The following is a 22,469-nucleotide window of genomic DNA, read 5'->3' on the forward strand; positions in this document are numbered from 1 at the left end:
GAACGGAAATAGTGAAGTAAGGGTGTTTATTTTAAACAAACAACAATTAAAAAAATATAAATAATTTACATATTACACAAAAAATTTTATTTTGAAATTAAAAACACAAGTGTTTTGATATTTTAGACTCTTGGAGGAGAAAGATGGTTTGTCAAGGCATTGGAACTCGAGATAAACACGGCTGATAAACATTTTGACCATATTAAAACCAAAGGTAAGGATTTAATTAATCAAATACTTCATATTATAAACATTTTTAGTATTAAAATATGATGATTTAAATAACATTTAACAATTTTTTTTCATGCAGTTTTCAATTTTTGTAAAATCATAGAAATAATTTTAGTTTTTTAGTTTGTCAGTTTAAGGATATTTTTTAATATCATTAGTACTTTCTTTATAGGTACCTAAATAATGGAACCTACTTGTATTATTATTGTCAATGCAATATTACCAATTATGTTTATTTGTCTAGTTAACCGGATAGTGATTAAACTATCTTATAATAAAATTAAAAAAAATAGGTTACACAAATTATCAGTTGTAATAACTTAACTAAAATATTATTTTTATGGCAAGCTAATAACCTAGTAGTTATTACTGTACCATGTACTGCTGTAGTATGAATAAAATAAAAAAAAAAACAATATATTGTTTTAATAATAAATTGTCTGTGTAAATTTTACACGGCGTGTTGTATAGGCAATTTAACGGCATGCATGCGTCGAAACTATGGAAGGCAGCATAATATTAATAAATTAAACTTAATCTATAGTTCCATTATTCTACTAATTAATTAATTGGTACATAATACGATTTATGACAACTGTTAGTGTAAAAAACATTTGTAAATGGTGAAATACGATTACGATTAATAGGCCATATGTAAACTCCTACACGAATAACCTTTATACCTGAAAATAAAAGATTGTATAATCTCCTACACTGACCTTTTTATCTGAATAAAAAATGGTGTAATCTCCTGCACTGACCTTTTTACTTGATGATACAATTTTGTAATATCTCAAAATAGTCAGCTTTTAGTGAAAAAAAATATTATAATACTTATTGTTTACTTTTGAAGAGATTTTAAAAACATTAATTTTATAAAATTTAAATAATATTAAATTGAGTAAACATTTTAATTTGAGTTGTAGTTTATGTAAATAAACTGCGAACACTTTCTGAACGTTTTTATGTAGTACTATGTTTGAAAATACTACAGTGGTATCGAAAATTCTCGAACATATAATATGTACGACAATATCTTACTCTTTCCAGATCTGAAAGATAAAAAGGCTATATCATTTAGTCTGAAATTATCGGACAAGCCCACAATTTTATCATAGTAGTCATCTGTTCACTTGTTTTTCCCTTTTAATACCTAATCAGTAAAAATGTTTTTTCAACATAGGTAGGTACAGAAAATAATGGCCTAAAAACATAAATATTAATATGTTGTTATTACTATTTCATATTTTTATTGTAGAAGTAATTTGGTTTATATGAATACACATATAATAATGTAAATAATGTATCATAAATTATAAAAGTCAGTAGAAATTATTATAGAAATCTTTTAGAAATTATTATTTCTTCAAACTTTCCTTTTTATAAAAGCTTACTTACATAAATGTATAGTTACCAATATTATCACTCTTTTTGTAGGAGTTAACCATTATCCAATTAATAAAATATTAAAATGTGCTCGATGATAAAACGACTCTTATGAAGCATTTTCATGCTTATTCTGTGTTTCACATTATTGAACACAATTCCAATTATTATTAACACAATGCCATGGATTTTATTTTGTAACTGAATAACAAATATTTAATTCACATTTTAGGTCAAGCTTTCTTAGCATTAATTTGGTATTAAATACCGGTATTGATAAGTATCCTTATAAATATTTCATATTGAGTTGAATAAAATAACTGTAATTTAGGTATTAGATGATATTATAACAAGTGGAATTACATGTTTAAATCATAGTTTTCACATCAATTTATAGTAAAAGTTATTGGTATTTTAGTGCATAAAATATAGGTTAATATTTCTTATTTTCAATGATAATTGGATTGTCTCGAAGTATCTGATGTTATTGAAAACCTATAGTAATTTATATAGTTATTTTATTCAGAGATTTTAGAATACCAGTATTCAACAATATTATATTTCCTATTATTTCGGTAATAAGTTTTTTTTTCACCATTTTAAGTTGATTTTAGCATATTGAATATGGGAAAATTTGGGATCAAAGCTTTTTTTAGTTTCCGAACAAATAAATGACAAAAAAGTAAAAACTATTATATTATCATTATATTTTGAACAATATTATGTTATTTTGATTTATATTTCAATTAAAACTACGATTTGTAATTAGTTATTTAAATATTTTTCAATATTTTTCAATATTTTTGAATTTCATGTAGTTAAACAAAACCACATCTTGTTCAACTTAACCTTGTAATACAATTTTGACAAAATTAAAGTATCTGAACACAACAAAATTATCTGTGAGATTTTTATCAAATAAAAGTTTCTATAACTTGGCTGTAAACTTTGTTTCATTTTCCCGAAACCCACTAAAATTGCAATAATCATATTATCTAAACTAAATTATTTTTATGACTGTTTCTTAATTAACTGTCTGAAAACATTTTTTAACATTCGTAAAATTGTTTCTAATTTAAAACAAATACACGAGGAAAGGATATTATAGTGCCCCAGTATAAGCCATAACTTTAAATGCACTTAGAGATAATCGAATTAGAAAAAAATAATAAGAGTTTCAACTGAACTCCATTCACAGATTTAACTAATCTTCTCAGGATTTTATTTCATTGAAAACTTTAAAAATTAATTAAATTCTTAAAGATTGAATAACTACAAGTTAGCATTATTTGAAATCTAAATAAGATTTCCAGCAAGGGATAAAAATTATTTATAGAAATAAAAAAGGTGGGTAAGTGGATGTCACTCTGCTGCACAGTAGGTTACAAGTGGGTAAATGTATAATGGATAGTGTTAAATTTGAATATTCAATGATATAATATAATCGTATACTTACAAAAAACGATTCTCAGCGAAGACGGTTTCTCAGTGTTGATATTTTATATTAGTCTACGACACGATTGAGCACAAAATACATTTTTTGCGACACGGTTGAGTAAATTAATTGTCGTCGTATCAAAGGATATAGAAATACAAAAGAAAACCTACACGATTGAGCATAAAAACCTCTTGCCATATTAAATTTTTAACTACCTATATTATACAGAAAAATATTTATTTAAATAATTGTAATAATTCAAAATATGGTACAAATTAAAAAAAATAGCATGATTTTATAGTTTATAATAGTCACATTTTATAAAACTGTTTAGTGTACAACTGATATTTTTATAATAATTTTGAAATTGTATCTTAATTATCTTAAATTTTCCCCTAATGCTAAATGTTTAAAACGTAGTGTATTAAGGATAAAACAAATATTTATTGCTCCGGAACTAATTGATTAATAGTTAAAATTAATCGATAAAGCTAAGCTCAGCTCAAGGCTCAATACTCGTTTAAATTTGGTATCATAATAATTGGTATAATAATACGTGAAAATAATAAATTACAAAAATGTCGGCAACGTAAATTTGGCAACGTCGCATAAAATATTCTATGCTCAATCGTGTTGTTAAAAATGAATATAATATGCTCAATCGTGCTTCACCACTATATTAGATATATATTGTCATCACTTATTAATAAGTTATTATTATTAGTTAAAGCAGTAAGCCGGTAAGTTGAATTAATATTAAAAAATTACAACAAAATAACTCAAATCGTTATTCTCGGGTATTTAATATGACATTTTGTACGAATTTGAACATACAATTATTATAAAAAATCTGTTTTTATAAGTTTAAGAATTGTTGGGTACAGATTAACTTACTTAGTAAAACCTTGTTTTAAATTTTCAATCCTTAACTATAAAAGTTTATTTTATTTTTAACTACAAAGTCTTTTTTTAATTTTAATCTTAATAAATGTTGTCAAAAATCAAACTTTAAAAAATTATAAAAAAAATTGTGCCTATGTATTTTTAATGTTTTTTAACTACTATTCTGAAAGTATACCTGGCACCTTGTATTGAATTATCACGCTTTTTAAACTCTACAAATACAATTTTATTAAATTCTAAAAACCAATTTGAATTTTTCATTCAGTCTAGGCAAATGAGATTTACTTTGCCCTTTTTTAATTATTGATTATAACTTCAAATGTTGAAATTTTCTATTTTTAACTACTCCTTTTTAATGTGATTTTTTTTAGGATTTAAGGGTATACAATTAAAAATGTGGAAAGTAGATTATAAAAACTTTTCAAACTTGTTTACAGAATACTTATCAGTTTACTAGATCAATCGGTACGTCAGTGTGAAAACACGTCTAAATTCCTATGTTCGAGGTGTGTTAGATAATGTCAGAAAACCACCGCTTCTAATCTCCTTGAATACAAATTCTTTATCAGGGCCAGGCATTGTATAAATTCGCTGCCCTCCTGAGATTGGTATTGACAGCTCTGTTTCTCCTTCCCTCTTCGCTCCCAACTATATGGAGACCGACAATCGTACATTAAACCTCATATAACTCTATCACCTATGGTAAATGACTTACCTAAGCTATTTTTGTGTCATTCTAAATTATGTTTACCTATCTTTTCTTCAATTTTCCTCTTCTTATCTTTCCTTTTACATTGATTTCTGAAATGATCAAACTGTCACAACCTATTCACCCTAATTTTGTCTACAATTGGTGTCACTTATACACATTCTAGATTAATGTAATCTTTATTTTATCTTTCCAAGTCACTCCACACATCCGCCATTGGAATCTCAGTTACTCTTAACATCTGTTCTGTTTTATTGTTTGCTATCCTAAATGTCAATCCTTAAAACATGAGTGTCCTCACAATTGTATTATAAGATTAACTAATAATCTCAATGGCAGTAAAAAAACATATTTATGAAACTTAAATAAGAGACCTTTATTAAATATTAAATACAATATTTTACTGGCTTCTCTCAATAATTTGTATTGTAACCTATACAAAATATCTTGTTTTAAAATCAATATTTTGTAAAAGTTTTTGAAATATCGTTGATCAAGTACATCTCTATCATTATTTTAAGTAATTAATTGATATGTTTAGTTTTCTATTTTATGGAAATCCAGAGAAATATATTGGTATTATACCTACATTTAATTTTTATTTATAATATCAGTTATTTTAAAAGTCGTAAATAATTATTTTTTCTAAATTTGGGCTTATTGCACGTGATCGTTTGCGTTTTTATATCTGCATACCAATTATTTATAAGCGCAATAATTTAGTTTTGGGGTTCCCATAATTATCCAAAAAAATATGCTAAAAAAATTAATAAAAACTACATTAAATTCTTTTATTTTCACTAAATCGAATGAAATTAATTACAATTAAAGAATCTTGTTATTAAAATTAAGTATTTTCCTAAATAAAAGTATTTTTAATTTAAATATTTGTTTTATTTCTATGAATATTCTTACTTAACAGTTTACTGTCATCACTATCCTTCGTCCCATTATTTCTATCTATTTCTCTCTTTTCACTCTATGGTCGGAAATTCACTTACGGTATATCGTTTTCCTTTTTATATCATCTTTAGAACTTTCGTACATCTGATAATTTAGCATAGGCAGTTTATATTTTTTATTATATAAGGAAAACCATCAAAAAATGTATTTCAAGCCAAAACCTTTTATATCATTTTTTTTCAACAGCTAATTTTGCTAAGGTTTTTATTATTCATTCAACCGACTTTTATAATCCATATTATTCAAAGGTTTGACACGGATGACGTTAAATTAATACGGGTTCGGAATAACCGTGGAGCAAAACCACGACAGCGGTTATTTCATAAATGTATTTAATGAAGAATAGCGGGTTGTATAATTTTGGCAATTTTCGAGCTCACGTCAGTTTACAATGCCTTTCCAAATCCTTTTTAACGTGTTGATTAATTTTCAAGGTAATTCTTTATTTCTTAGTTTTATATTGTTCCCTAAACTACAAAAATGTACGCAACAGTTTCTTTGCTGCTCTTAGCACTTAATGGCAATGTTTAGTATCCATCTAACAATGAACAAACCTTTTTTTATATTAGTATTTCCCCCTCCTCAGATTATGTTTGTTCCATTAAAAATCAACTTGATCCAGGAATTCAAAACAAAAATGTATAAAGTAGAATATTTTTTGTTTCAATATTTACAACTATTATATTCTGAATACATTATTGTTTACTATACATTCAACATTGTAAATAAATATAAAACTGAAAATGCATTTTAATAAGAGTAAATTCGTTATTAATAATTATACATTTATTGAAATATCATAATCAAAAACAAATATTTATTGAAATAAAAATATAATCATATGGTTACAAACTTGCTAAAATGCATTTTGGACAATTATATCCAATAAAGCTAAAAAAAAAATATTTAAAATTAAGAAAATAATAACTGTAGGTGTTATTAATTTAGTCTCATAATCATCCATTTTATTAATTTATTATTGTATATGAATAAACACGTAACTTAATTTAACTAAAAAAAATATTTGAAACTTCATTATTTTCTATTTCGATCCATTTAAATAGTATATTATAATATATACTATGTACTAATATCAACACACCTTTTAATAACTGTTATCAAATTGCTTGAAAATTAGAATCCAATTATTTCGAAAATACTACTTTTACTTACTTGTTACATTTGATGGTTGGCTCTTATTTTGAGACAAGTACCTTCTTATTTTATGATTTAGAAGAGAAAATTAAGTGTTATATTAATACAAATATGTACCAAAGTAAAATTATACTGATGAAAAATATTTAAACTTGAACAATATTTGTTTTTGAAAGCAAATTATTGTATCCTTAGTATTTAAAAATAGCACCGTAAAAGTAAATTTAAAACTACATAATAAACTAAGTTATACTGACCTATATATTAAAATGAATCTACGAGTATACAATATAGAAAATATATTTGTAATAAATAAAAATTTAATATTTTTTTAAGCATCAGCTCTAGAATAATATTCTAATTATGTGAACTACAAGATATCCAATAAAGATATAATATTTGGTCTCAAAATAGTTAACTCATAATAAAATATTGAAAAGTGTGCCTTAAAATGTATTCACGAATATTTTATTTCAATTAGGTATATAGTTTATTATTTTGTTGGTTAATGAAATTATTGAATTGAAAAAATAATTATGCATTTTGTTCATAGTTTTTATAATACAAACGTATTAGACATTATTCAAAATCATAAACTATGAAACTTCTTTAGTTACATGTCAAAAAAAAACATCGATATTTGCACTGATAGGTATTTTTTCGCTTCAAATATTATGACCATTAATGTATAAAAAGTTGTTACAAATACTGATTGCACGACTATTTATACAGAAAAAAAACTATATTAGGTAAATACATTCACATACTAAGCACAAAAATGTCTGTTTTGTAATATTTAGCTGATAGAATTTCAATGAGTCATAACATTATATACCTACATAGTTTCCTATTTTATTATTTAAATTATTAGTTTTTTACAAATAAAAGTACCTATAAAATCTAGATTTATCAAGTCACATTCTTTATAATATTATACAAATTTGTTTAAAAACGATTTTTATTACTCATTCAAATATCGAGAATATTCAATTAGTCGAACTCATTATCCATCGTCTTATTAATTTTTATGTAAGGATATTGTATAAGGATAAATAAATATATAAATAGTATATTATATTTATAAAAGTATTAAAAAAAAAAATTCTTCTTAAGACTGTATACTTAATTGATTTATAAAAATGTCTATACTATTATTTATTTTTAATTTTCAGATAAAATTGTACGCTTGTCAACAGTATCCAGTTATGGTACACTGCTGTTTATGACACCAGTAGGACAGTCATATTCGTGTCAAAAAGAAATTAGTGTGGTATTGAGTGATCAAAACGTACCTACGATGAAAGGTTACGTATTGCTCAGAGCATTTACTGTACAGCCGTTCATATTTAAAAACAATGAATTTGGACCAGGTAAGAATATACTTTTGAAAAATTCTCATTGGAATGTATATTAAATTTAAATACAATCAACTGATTCTATATAAACAATATAAATATTCTATATTTTGTTAAAAAGTTATTCGTGACTCATTTTATACACTTCCAAATAATAGTATTGTCTAAACTACTATCGAAATAAAACACGTCTAATGATACCAATAAATTAAATGTAAAATACATCAAACAAGTTTCTTTTGTATTTAGTTATTATTTTGATTAAACAAAAATTCTTTTATATTTTAAATTATGTAAGTATTTGAGTAATTCTAAAACGATTACATCTTGCAAGCATTCTAAATTCCCTGAATAACACTACCTTTACAGTTATGCAAGCTAAAATATTTTACCATTAAATTATTTCATCACTTGTTTTTCCAATAATAGAATTCCAATTTTATGGGGATGGCTATAATGTATTATTATTATCTCATGACCTCAAGAAAACTAGTAGAAATATCAAGATCATCTTTGAGTAGATAATTCGAATATGATATCGTTGGTATAGTTACTATTAATTAATATTCTAGAACACTGGAAACCTATCACACGTCTCGAAGAATATTTATGGTTTTAATTTAATATTACGATAACTATGATATTATAGTGAAAAATTGTATATATAAGATAAAATTAGTGGTCTTCGCTACTATTATGTTGTATTTACCTAATCAATAAAAATAAATAATATTTTTTGGTGTTATATACCAAAAAATTTATTGGTAACAATTAAAAAAATACCCAATACTGAATAAGTAATTATTTATAAGTACACTACAATATTATTATTGTAAGCTAAAAACCAACGATATAAAAAGGTGGATAAGTGGATGTCGCTCTGCTGTACGGTAGGTTACAAGTGGGTCACTGTAATGGATGGTGTTAAATTTGAATTCAATGATATAATATCATTGTATAAGAAAAACGATTCTGAGCGAAAACGGTCAGTCACCCTATGATATTACCAAGTATATTTGATGATATTATTGTGAATAAAGTAATTTATATATAACCTATTAACGTGGAGCCTTGTTTTAAATTTTCAATCCTTAGCCATAAAAGTTAAACATTTTATAAATTTTTAACCACAAAATAATTAATAAATTATAAATTTGATAAATGTTGTCAAAATTTGAACTTTAAATGCTTATAAAAAAAAATTGTGCAAATGTATTTTTAATATTTTTCAACTGCTATTAAAACGATATATCAGGAGTCTAATATTAAATTTTCACGCTTTTTTACCCAACAAATAAAAATTTATTGATATTTATAGAAAAAAAAACTAAAAAAATTGAAAACTGACAATGTCCGTAAACAGCTCAAATAGAGTCAAAATATTTTCAAAATTGTATGGTGTATAGAAAATGCTAATTTAAACATTCAGTGAAATTTTCAAGTATCTACAGTCATTCGTTTTTTAATTACAATAAAATAAAAAAATCGTTACATGAGAAATCGAGTAAATATCAAATGTTGTAAAAATATAAATTTCAGACGCTCATAAAAATTTAATTTAAGTTTCTTCTAGACATTTTTTTTTTTGATAAAGGTAGACAAACTTATGAGTAATCTTATATTACATTTTCAAATCTTAGATTTAAAAAGAAAAATTTTTATGAATTCTCATCAAAATAATTTGCTATTTTTCGTGATTTTTCCGTATTTTGTCAAAATTTGAACTTTAAATGCTTATAATTAAAAACTGTGACTAAGGATTTTTAATTTTTTTCATCTGCCTTTGAAACAATAAACTAGGAGCCTTCTATTAAATTTTCAAGCTTTTTTACTCAATAGATAAAATTTTATTGATATTTATAGAAAAAAAAACTAAAAAAATTGAAAACTGACAATGGCTGTAAACAGCTCAAAAAGAGTCAAAATATTTGGAAAATTTTATGGTGTATAGAAAATGCTAATATAAACAACCAGTGAAAATTGCATGCATCTACGGTCATTTATTTTAGAGTTACACCAATAACCAAAATCGATTTTGTTAAAAATCGATTTTGCGTAAAAATTCCCGTTTTTCCTTAATTTTTCTTTTGTTTTTCACATCGCTTTTGAAAACTACTGGGAAATTAAAATTTTGACCTCCCCAATGCACCAACGATATTCACTTTCCCATCGAACAAGATACTGAAGTCGAAAATCGAAGCATTATTTCGACTACTTATCGTGTACACAGACACAAAAATAAAAAAATAAAAAAAAAAAAATAAAAAAAAAAACACACATCATTGTAAAATCAATACATTCATCGTTTCACTCAGAATCTAATAATTATAAGTAGATAGACTTGTTTTAAAATTATAAAATTCAATTATTGGATGTATTTATTACATGATTTTTTTGATCAAACAAAAATTTAACTGACTAATGTAAAATATACAAATATTTATTACAGACTGCAATAGTGCAATATCTGCTATTTTTTATTAACACCTTTGCATGGGTATTATATACAATAAATACCTTTTATTAAATGATACAAATTATTATATATTATAAAATTACAATTATAAATTATTATTATATTAAAATCTAAACCTATAATCACATTCATAGTCAGGTTATTAAATATAAGATATCCTATAATGACATATTAAAGTCAATTTTAAGTAAATGTTAAGGATTTTAGGCTCTTTTTAAATGCATATAATTAATTTATAGTAATTATTGTAAGTTGTAACAAATGCATTGGTTGGAACCAAACTTTTAAAAATTATAATTATTTTTATTTAATAAAAATAAAAATCTAAACTAATAATATTGTTTCTATTGTAGTAGGTATTATTGTATTTTATAATATAAATTATAATTTCACTAAAATATGCTTTATTTTTTTAATATATGTATATCTTTGAAGTATATCATAAAAGTTGACCAATATACTATTAATATATAATTTTCTTTAACCGTGCAAAATAACTGTAGAATTCTCTGGGTAGGAAAATATAATATACAATCTTTAAAAATATACATTTTTCAAATTTATCCTTCAATAATAATTTATGTCAATAGTAATTTATCTTGAAATGTGAATACCACTAATTTAGTTTAGAAAATGTCCTATTGTCAGTTAGTGTGATTCATAACATGACTTTAGGTATTTGATTATAGAGATTTTTAATAATTTTAAGAAAACTCATATTAAGAATATTTAGTTGTTATAATGTTATATTTATATAATATATAAGACAATAAAATTAGAGTAAGTAGTAGGTACATAACAACATATTTTAATAGGTAGCAGAAAATATAAAATAATATACTTAAATATCCGAATTAGTTTTTCTATATAAATTATTTTTTCCCAATGGCTGGCACTTTTTTTTCAACACCCAGTGGCATTAAATTATAAATTTTCCTTTGGTTTTTCCGATTTTATTTCGCGTCTATTAGTTTGTATTAATTGTCAACTTGTTAACATCAGGTAGAATATAAATAAATGTATATGTGTGTATATGTGTGACCTATCGAGAATAAAATACGTTTTAACGATAAAATCATACTGGACCAATAGACCACAACCTTAATATCATACAGTTAACTAAATATCTGACGATAGGTACTTCCCACATATTATATAATATAATATAATATCATTATATGATGCATCAACACGTCTTACGCATGACAGACACTAATTTTGATTTTTTCGCACACAATTTATCATCCGTATAACATAGTAGACATACATGGAATAATTTAAACATACTTTACTGGTATATTATTACCAATATTAATAAATATTTATGAAATTATTTTTTTCTTAAATCAATCACGTGATAATTTTAATCTTAAATATGATGGAAATCGTTCATCTATAAAACTGCTTATACAAATCGAATTCTTTCTGTATGGAAATGTATTCAATTGTTTCTCTTTATCCTATAATTATTTGAATCCAAACATTTTATATTATTATTTAACCATACATGATGGTTTATTATATTATTAAAAGTAAAGCTTGTCAATAAAACTACCTAGCCTTAATATAAGATTTTAAAAATTCAAAGCGATATTTATAATTCTTATAAGCAATTTCAAAAGAAAAATCTTTCTTAAATTCAAATATTTGTTTTCCGGGTTTATAATAGGTAGGCAGTAAAATATTTTCAAAACATTAGGTATAATTTTCAAATATGCACGCATCCATTTTTATACAAAGTATATACTACAATAGTATAGGTAATTTTACGTAACCCATTATCCAAAGTTGAGATCACTGCATGCTCTACTTTTATGGGATTATTTTTCTTTTTCGATTTGCCGGATCATTAAAGTTTGAATCAAAATTGTTTTTACTAACATGAATCCCATAAATGCGTTATTTAAGCATTAAAGTGATATACAGTCTTAGATAGTAAAGTTATATTAAACACATTTATATCAAGCAATTTTTAATTATAAATAATACGTTATCGTATTCTATGTATGTATTCTATTTTCTATTAAAAAAAAAAAAAAATCAAATATAAAGGATATTAATACTTTTTAGAACATAATTTATATTATTGGAGAAAACGAATAATATTTTTGTTCATTATATTTAAATTTTTTTATTACAATAGATTGCTCGGTGTAATTTAATGATTAGGTACAAATGTCTTATACGTTTGACATAAATATCAACAATTGTTGGGTTAATGTGTAGACATTTGACTAATTATTTATAAACAAATTTAGTTGGATACCTACTTTAATAGATAATATTTTATGGAGCTATATCCACAAATAAAAAAAAGTGGATGTCGCTCTCTTAAAAATTAATGGGGTTCTATCCTTTAAATTCAATACGTACAATAAAACGTATAAAAAATTATTGGATTAAATGTATTTTACATGCACTACGAATAGTGACGATCTAAAATTTAAAAAGCGGGTAATTTGGTGTCGCTCTGCTGTACAGTAGGTTACAAGTGGATCACTGTAATGGATGGTGTTAAATTTGAATTCAATGATATAATATCATTGTATAAGCAAAACGATTCTGAGCGAAAACGGTCAGTCAGCCTATGATATTACCAGTTATATTTGATGATATTATTGTGAATAATGTAATTTATATATAACCTATTTACGTGGAGTCTTGTTTTCAATTTTCAATCCTTAGCTATAAAAGTTGAACATTTTATAAATTATTAACTACAAAATAATTATTAAATTATAAATTTGATAAATTTTGTCAAAATTTGAAGTTTAAAGGCTTAAAAAAAAAATTTGTGCCAATGTATTTTTAATATTTTTCAACTGCTATAGTAACGATATACCAGAAGCCTTGTCTTAAATTTTCACGTTTTTTTAACCAACAAATAAAATTTTATTGATATTTATAGAAAAAAAAAAACTAAAAAAATTGAAAACTTACAATGTCCGTAAACAGCTCAAAAAGAGTCAAATTATTTTCTTAATTGTATCATGTATAGAAAATGCTAATATAAACATTCAGTGAAATTTTCAAGTATCTAAAGTCATACGTTTTTTAATTACAAGAAAATAAGAAAATCGTTACATGAAAAATCAAGTGAATATCAAATTTTGTAAAAATATTAATTTCAAACGCTCATAAAAATTTAATTTGACTTTCTTGTACACATTTTTTTTTTTGATAAAGGTAGATCAACTTATGGATAATCTTGTATTAAATTTTAAAATCTTAGATTCAAAACAAAATTTTATGAATAATTCCCAACTCAAAATAAATTGCTAAAAATGCGAATAATAAATTTTTCCGTATTTTGTCAAGATTTGAACTTTGAATGCTTATAAATAAAAACTGTGACTAAGGATTTTTAATATTTATCAAATATCATTGTAACAATATAGTAGGAGCCTTGTATTAAATTTTCAAGCTTTTTTAACCAACAAATAAAGTTTTATTGACATCCATAGAAACAAATAGTAATAAAATTGGAAACTGAGAATGTTTCTAAACAGTTCAAAACAAATCAAAATATTTTCAAAATTTATCGTGTATAGAAACTGCAAATATAAACAACCAGTGAAAATTTCATGTATATACGTTCATTTCTTTTAGAGTATTTCAAAAACCAAAATTTATTTTTTCAAAAACAGACTTTGCTTAAAAATTCCCGTTTTTCCTTAATTTTTCTTTGTTTTTCACGACGCTTTTGAAAATGAGTGTGTAATTTTTACTTTTGACCACCCAAAGTACCAACTAGATTCACTTTCCTATCAGAAAAGTTACTATTGAAGAAAATCCAAGTACTTTAACTGTCCTAAAAGGTGATGGCAAACACAAAAAAAAAATTTTAAAAAATTAAAAATTAAAAAAAAAACACACATCATTGTGAAATCAATACATTCATCGTTCCACTCATAATCTAAAATGTTTATTGGACCAACGTTTAAATAATAAAAAGATGTTTTTATTTTTTATTCACCTATACAATGTCATATTTTATTATGACGTGTTAATTAATGTATCAGTTATTCATAAATTAATGTTAAATTGTAGTTACAATATACCCATATACGTTTTGTGGACTATTCGATTGATGTATAAAATAAGCGTTTTGTAAACAAATATTATCATATTTTACATAAAGTCAATTTTAATTTGGTAAAAGGTTCAATTTCAAGAATATAAGTAAAAATATTAAAAAGGAATGAATAATATTATCGTCGTTAATTAATTTTCTATTTTTAAATGTTTGTAAAAAAAAAATTCTAATTACATAAATATTTAAAGCATTATTATCATTGGAAAAATATTTTTAATTTGTGTACAATATAATTATATTATTATATTATAAGTTTCCAAGCGTGGGTTTATGAAAGGTTATTTATAGTATAATTATAATACCTTGATTTTAGTAGTAATATAACTACTAGAGAGATTTATTTTTCAGAAATTGAAAGCTTTATGTATTGTGTATTTATGTATATTAATAATAATATAAAGGAACGTGAATTAAAAACAACTGTTTTTAATTCTCTTCGACGCCACGGGTATTAACAAAATAATTGCGAAATAAGACGTGATCAATATTCGAACACCTAGGTACTTATTTATAATGAATGCGTTGACATTTTTTAAAGTACCTAGATATAATTCACTGCATATTAACATCGTAAACAAACTTACAATACCATTATTCGGTTTTTGAATTATTGATTCAATGAACAATATTGCCAACTACATATGTATTTCCATTTTGAATGGTATATATATATTATGTTCTTTATGCTATTAAAAGGGAGTAAGATAATTATAAAAAAATGAACTTGAAATTTGAAAACGATTTGTACTTATATTATTGTGGTAGAGGAAGAAAGCTCGGATAAACACAAAACCTACATCCGAAAAGAAAAACAAATACAGTGAAACCATGATAACTCAAATCGGTCGGGGACAAAAAAAAATTCTAGTTATCGAAAATTCGTGTTATAGAAAAACATCTGTGTACTTAGAAGCATAATATTGAAATTCAGGGGCTTAGAAAACATCATTCCTTCGAGCTATCGGAAATTCGACTTATAGACGTTTGAATTATCGAGGTTCCACTGTATATTAAATAAAATACATTTAAACTATTTTGGCATATTGACAATATAATCAATAATCAACTTATACTAATAATAACAATAATAATAAATAAAACCCCACAAGGAGACTTGGTCACCTATATACGCTGAGTTTAAATTACATATTCATTAATAGTAATAATTTATAAACTGTCAAGGCCCCCAAACTAGTCCATTCAGAGAAAGTTATTGAAAAGAACACATATGTACCAGTTGGAAAAAAATGGTTCAAACTCCTAAACAAATTTATTGGATTTAAAAGAACCTACTATACTTGGCTTTTTCCTGATAACACACCATGAAAACCTTATGACCTTCATTTAACACTTCAGAATAGGACCATACGTGCCACACAAATTAACATTTATTGAGAAGAGAAGATCCTGTCATAATATGAATATGCTTATTTTGATGTGTTTCTTTCTCACAGTTACATAGATACATATTAACTAAATGTAGAAGGTACAAGAAAGAGATGAGCAAAATTAAAACCTCCAAGCACCTTACCTGAGCATTAAATCAAGAATCAAGCTACTTTCCAAACTAAGAAAATTCTTATCGGGAACAAATCTCACTGGTGAAATATAACACAATGATATATTTCCTTAATTTAGTAACTTTATATATATTTTCATTTTTTAATTACTCTTAGTACATAGTTTGATCAAAAACCAATATGTTACGTACAATGGCCTTAGATATGGGAGATATAGCTTCTAATAAATAATAAAATAAAAATAAAATAAGTATAAGTCATATTTAAGTAAATAAGGCATGCATTATTAAATAATTTGATATTTTATACATAAATAGCATATAATTTGAATTTTAAATTAAATAATATAAGTTTGAATAAATTATGAAACTAATTAACTAGAAATAAAGTCAATTAATGGTATTAAGGTTAAAAATCCAAGAATTATTTCAATGTTTCGCAATTAATTTCAAATCTTTATGTGCGTAAAGTTGGCGCCCCGACATTAACTGATCGACTCAGGATCAATGCCGATATTTTGTAACTTATTTGTAACTATTTGTAACTCTTTACTTTGGGTGCCAACAAAACTTGGCCCGAAGTAAGGAGTTACGAATTCTGAAAAGTCTGTTACAAATGAGTTACAAAATAATGGCGTTGATCCGGAATCAATAGGAAAAAGCCGAAGGGCTGGCCCCAAACAGACAATTTTTTATAGTGCCCAAAGTAAGGAGTTATACATTTTGAAAAGTGCGTATCAAATAGTTACAAATAAGTTACAAAATATTGGCATTGGAAATCAGGCAATTTCGAGGGGTCAACTTCACGCACGTCAAATCTCTCTCTTTTTTTTAATAAAGACAAAATGTATTATACAATTTTTAAATTAACTTTAAATTTTACAAGCAGGTACCTACTACCTAGTACTGTAGACTGTAGTATACTACCTGGATATGTATGCCTACTTTGTATGCGACGATACAAGGATTGAACTAAATTGTGTAAAACAAACTCTGTACATTATTATGAAAAAATATTTTTAAATTAATCATGAGTTTGATTTTTCAAAGTAGACATGAAATTCTTTAATGATGAGTTTTTGAACTTGGTTGTGTATGGATTTCTTGTCAGGCCTTTCTTTTAACTAAACGTCGGGATATGTTGGTTAAGCATTTAAAATGTTTTTAATTTGCGTTGATGCATGTTCTATTTATTATATGTTTGTGCAGGTGAACTATACAATCTAAAATTCAACAATTTTGATGCAGTTACAATACGACAATAACAAAATATCTATACCCAATATGTAAATAATTATAAGCTCAATGATTTATCAACATTTATATAATCTTTGATATCGTCATAAATATTGTGTACATGTATATAATATACATAATATTATATAATATGCACCTACGCATAAATGCATATATATATATTATCGAGAAAACGAGTGGTTACTTTTGTAATATGTTGTGCATAAACGATTTCCTGGTTTCAAATGGAACATTTTTAACTGCGCGCAAATTTAGTCTTAACCATAGTGTTAAATTGTACTAACTTATTTAATGTACTTACGAAGTGTATTATACCCAAATTTAACACAACCATATCTCGACACAACACTTATCTTGTCTATGATTCGATGTTACAGCTTACCAGTGTTCGTCGATTGGAGCCGGCGCCATGCGAAACGAAACCGTACCATTCATATTTGGCATCACTCTAGCAGCCGTCGCTGTACTTACAGTTGGTGGGTATGCGGTTTTCAGACACTTCAAAATCAAGAAAGTCCAGTACGATACGATGGAATAAATGATTCTAAGCATGGGAAATGTAGATGTGCTAACCAAACTGGGGATTTGTTTTAATTATAAATTAAAAATTATATCGTTTTTTAATTGTTTTGATCAACACAGCAATAATCGCATAGACGACGTTTTTATTTTATACTATAGTTTATATAATATAATTATTAGGCTATTACTAACTATTTGATACTGCAATGACACGTTGTGTGTATATTTTTTTTTTGTAGAATTTCTGATTCGCCTGATTTTTAAAAGAATATCTGACTTACATATTTATTTAATGTGTAAATTATAGGTATCAATTTGATAACTATGCATTGGTATTACAAAATTGACTTATTTTACATAAATTTATTAATATCATTATTTTTTCATTTTATCGGTTCTCATAACCAATTATCTGATTTAGATGTTTTTAATCTGTATTTGTTTTATTTTATTAGTTGTGTTCTTACATCACAACAAAAGTTAAAACCGAGCATAGATAACTCGATATCTGAGTTCATATTTATTTTAAATTTCAACATTAATTTATATTCTATACATAATATAAAACAAACAAATTTTAAACCTAGGTAGTTTTATTACTGAAGTATTCATTCTTATTTATTAAAAAAATATATTTCTACCATTGTGTTTACATACAATATTTTTAATCTTAATCAACATTAAATAAATTAGCAACACACTATAATTATTTCATATTTAGACACATAAAAAATATCTCATTATTATTATTAAATATTTGTTTTCTAATATAATATCATTACTGAGTTAATTTTTTACTATTTAACTTAAAAACATACATTAAATTGTTATTATAAGTATTTTTTTATTTATATAATATAATATTGTATTAATTTCAATAATATGTCTGCTTACAGTTGGTGACGTATACATACGTTAAACTATATGTGTTATATAAATAATTACTGATAGTGTAAAATGTAAATTAATACGCAATTTTTTATTATTATAAATATGAGCTAGGTTTGATTTAATTCATCAAATTCATTTTAAAATTGGTTTACTTGTTTAACGACTTAGTGTATAAGTTGCAACAGAAACTATTGTTATTCGGAATGTCAATTACCTATATAATATGCTTTGATTTCAATGATTTGTATTTCATCGGGTAATTGGATTGATTTTGTCAAATATCTTAAACTTAACATAGTACTACAGTAAAACAATTTACTTGTAATATAACACCCATGTTACTTTACCCTTATCTGACTGTTCATTACAATATTAATTATAATAGGTGGTTTCAAAATTAATATAGTAAATTTATATAAATTTAATTTTAGGATGGCAGATTTTATTGTTGTAAGCAACATTAATGAAGCTCTTTATATTTTAGTAATTCAATTTAATGTTTTGATTTTATATAACAAACATAATTTCATATTAGATTTATCGCCCTTTCTACTAAATTATACCTTAATTTTGGCTTATTTGAAAGTTAAAATGTATTGTCTTTTATTATTTAACATTAAGTCGTTGGTATGAAAAAGATAAACTGATTTATATAATTCGATTATTATCAAGGATCTATTGAATATTAGATGGAAATTTCCAAATTTCAAATTATCTTTAAATACTGTAATTTTATTGAAAAATATATTGGAAATGCAATATTTTAGTTCAACTATTTGAGATAATTATCATTAATTGTATTATTTAGTATTGTAAGTGTGTACAGTCTTAAGGATAATGCCCATTACTAACGTGTTCTAACTATATACATTTTATAGATCATAGTGGACTTAGGAAATCCGTAGTCATCTGGTGAGCACTAATGGGCTATAAGGAAATAAAAAATTATACCTAACTCTTGATTCTTTTGAAAAAAAAAAACAACACAAGATTTGCGTTTGTTATAAGGACCATCATTAGTATATTATTAGTTCAATGTAAGGACTACGTTACTAGAAATTTCTTATCCGTTTTTATACCCACATGTTACATATTTTACTGCATATCATCGTTTCATTCTTCTCATTATTAATTGATAACATGCATATACATCACTTTATGTATAGGTACCTATTATAACTTAAATATTTTTATTTGTATTGTACTTTTTCTAATGGGTAACACGATAAGTAAATTCAATAATACGAGAAAACGACCATATTTCCAATCAAATAAGTAGGTACCTAAGTAACATAATATTATGAATCCGATAGTTAAACTATTTGTTAATACCATAATATTAAAAATAAAAATTACTTTCTCCAAAGTTATAGAATACCCACCTAATCATACACTAATATTTCACTCAACACAGCATACATTTTTTTAGGAACAGAAAGTTCATAATTAATATTTTTCGATGATTTTCAAATAAACAAATTTATATCATTAAATTATTTAAAACTATAGAAAGGCGTGTATTAATGATATATCCCTTTTAAATTAATATAATAAATTAGGTAAATACAAATGTCCGTTAAATGCGTTCTAACTAATTTCTGATATTTTTACATATTATTATCTTATAAAGTTATAACTTAAAGATCACACATTTTAAATTTATATATATCCACTTCATAATAATGTTATAATATTTTGAGTTGGTTCGTATTCAATAAGTAATACATTTAAACATAGTAACTATTTGAAAAAATTAGTATCATATCATATTTATCAATAATATGTGATAAATCTATTCAAAATATATAAATACCAAATCTTGTTTTGATGCAGTAGGTTAGAATAGAATAAATTCAAGTATAACTCATAACGAAGTATTAAAAAGTAACAAATTCAGAAATTATTTATTTACTTACCTACAAATGATTTAATTGTAAAATATTGTTTTTTTTGCTTTAATTTTAATTATTCTATTTTTTTTTTTAATGAATAATATTATAGTATTGATATAATAATATATCGTAATTATTACATTTTTGCTAACACGTTTTAATTGAATCAATAAAATTGCGTGAACTTTTCATTTGTTATGATTCAATGCGCTTATCGTTTCAATATAATATTATATATTATGATTATCTTTATTGTAACATTATTCCTAAATTAGACTGTGCCACAAGCACACAATAATTGTAATTAATACTATTTTTGATTATTTAGAGAATACATATAATACATATAAGACATAAGTGTTTCGGTCTGACCACCGTTTACATAAATATTTACTTACAATAAAATAAATAAAAATCAATACAATAATGGTTTTATATTGTCAACGAAATGCATATCGACGTCCTCGTCTTCCAACACAAATTTTAAGCATTTTAATGTTTTACGTTTTTTTTTTTTTTTTATAATGTGATTTATTATATTCGAGTGTCTTTTTCTCTCATATTTACGACGATGAATACCGTATAATATTTATTACGATCATATTTATTATATTACCTATTAGTTTATAAATATTGTTATCATAGTAGTTAAATAGTTATACTGTTTGTGTGTAGTCTATTTATTTAGCTAAGCCATAATATAGTTATGAATAACTAGAATAAATTATAATTATTATTATTAATAATACTATTACAATGATTATTATTATTATTGTTATTATTAGCAGTTGTAGTATTAGTATAACCTATTATATATTTATTATAAATTATTATTTTATTTTTATTATTATAATTCTAAATTATTATTTTTACTTTTAATACTATTACTATTGTTTACACAAATTATAACTGCAATAATAAATTGCACATTATTAAAATGTGTTTTTATCATTGTAAACTTTTAAAATTTTATGATAAATAAATATTTAAGCCATAGAAGTTTGAAATTATAATTATCTTTATAAAAGTGTACACACACAACTAGTATTTAATTTAGATGCTAATTGAAATGTCACATCCAAAGTGTCCCAATCCCCGAATGAGAATAAAAGTTCAATGTATCAAAAATAAATATACTGGATAATTCTAACATTTAAAAAAAAAAAACAACCAGGGAATTCGCTCTGTTGTATTACAAGTTTTGATAATAAGCGTCATTTAAAATGTTGCCATGATGGGTATTGTGTAAAATTTATTGTAATTCATTGCGCACGAAAAACGATTATGAGTATTGACCTTTATTTCTTTGAATATTTTGTACATTTATCCTATTACCATTGGCAATTTGTTTTTCTAATAGAAAATTGAAATACTGTATATTATTTTGAACTAATTTTTGACAAAAACATCGCAGTCAATTATAATATAATAATTTGTTATTATAATATTAAAGTACCTACATATTATTACTGTTATGCATTTATAGGTATATAAGCACCGCAGAACTATGTAAATAGGTTCATGGTGTACCTTAAACTTAATATTTGTGAATATGCATTTGTATACATTTTCTTTTACCCGTCTAATTCAGAAGTTATCCATCGCGACCTTGGCCCCGTTTCAAATATTCAATTGAGGTTGTTCTGTATGTATTTTAAATATTCTTTAATTATTGC

The 22,469-nt window shown here is 24.3% G+C and overlaps 1 protein-coding gene across 2 annotated transcripts in view; it reads left to right on the forward strand.

Annotated features, from left to right (window-relative positions):
- The window catches only part of LOC132934778 (lysosome-associated membrane glycoprotein 5), a 39,331-nt gene extending 17,290 nt beyond the window's left edge, over positions 1 to 22,041 (forward strand). The window contains exons 6-8 of one of the 2 annotated variants that reach the window (XM_061001120.1): positions 127 to 214; positions 7,958 to 8,155; positions 17,866 to 22,041. In XM_061001120.1, coding sequence (XP_060857103.1) covers positions 127 to 214; positions 7,958 to 8,155; positions 17,866 to 18,026 — 447 coding nt within the window. In that variant the 3' untranslated portion in view covers positions 18,027 to 22,041. The remainder of the gene's footprint in view (positions 1 to 126; positions 215 to 7,957; positions 8,156 to 17,865) is intronic. The other variant, XM_061001121.1, reaches the window with a different exon arrangement.
- Positions 22,042 to 22,469: the final 428 nt, after the last annotated feature.

The sequence above is a fragment of the Metopolophium dirhodum genome, chromosome 1 (assembly GCF_019925205.1).
Source record: "Metopolophium dirhodum isolate CAU chromosome 1, ASM1992520v1, whole genome shotgun sequence".
Lineage (NCBI taxonomy): Eukaryota > Metazoa > Arthropoda > Insecta > Hemiptera > Aphididae > Metopolophium > Metopolophium dirhodum.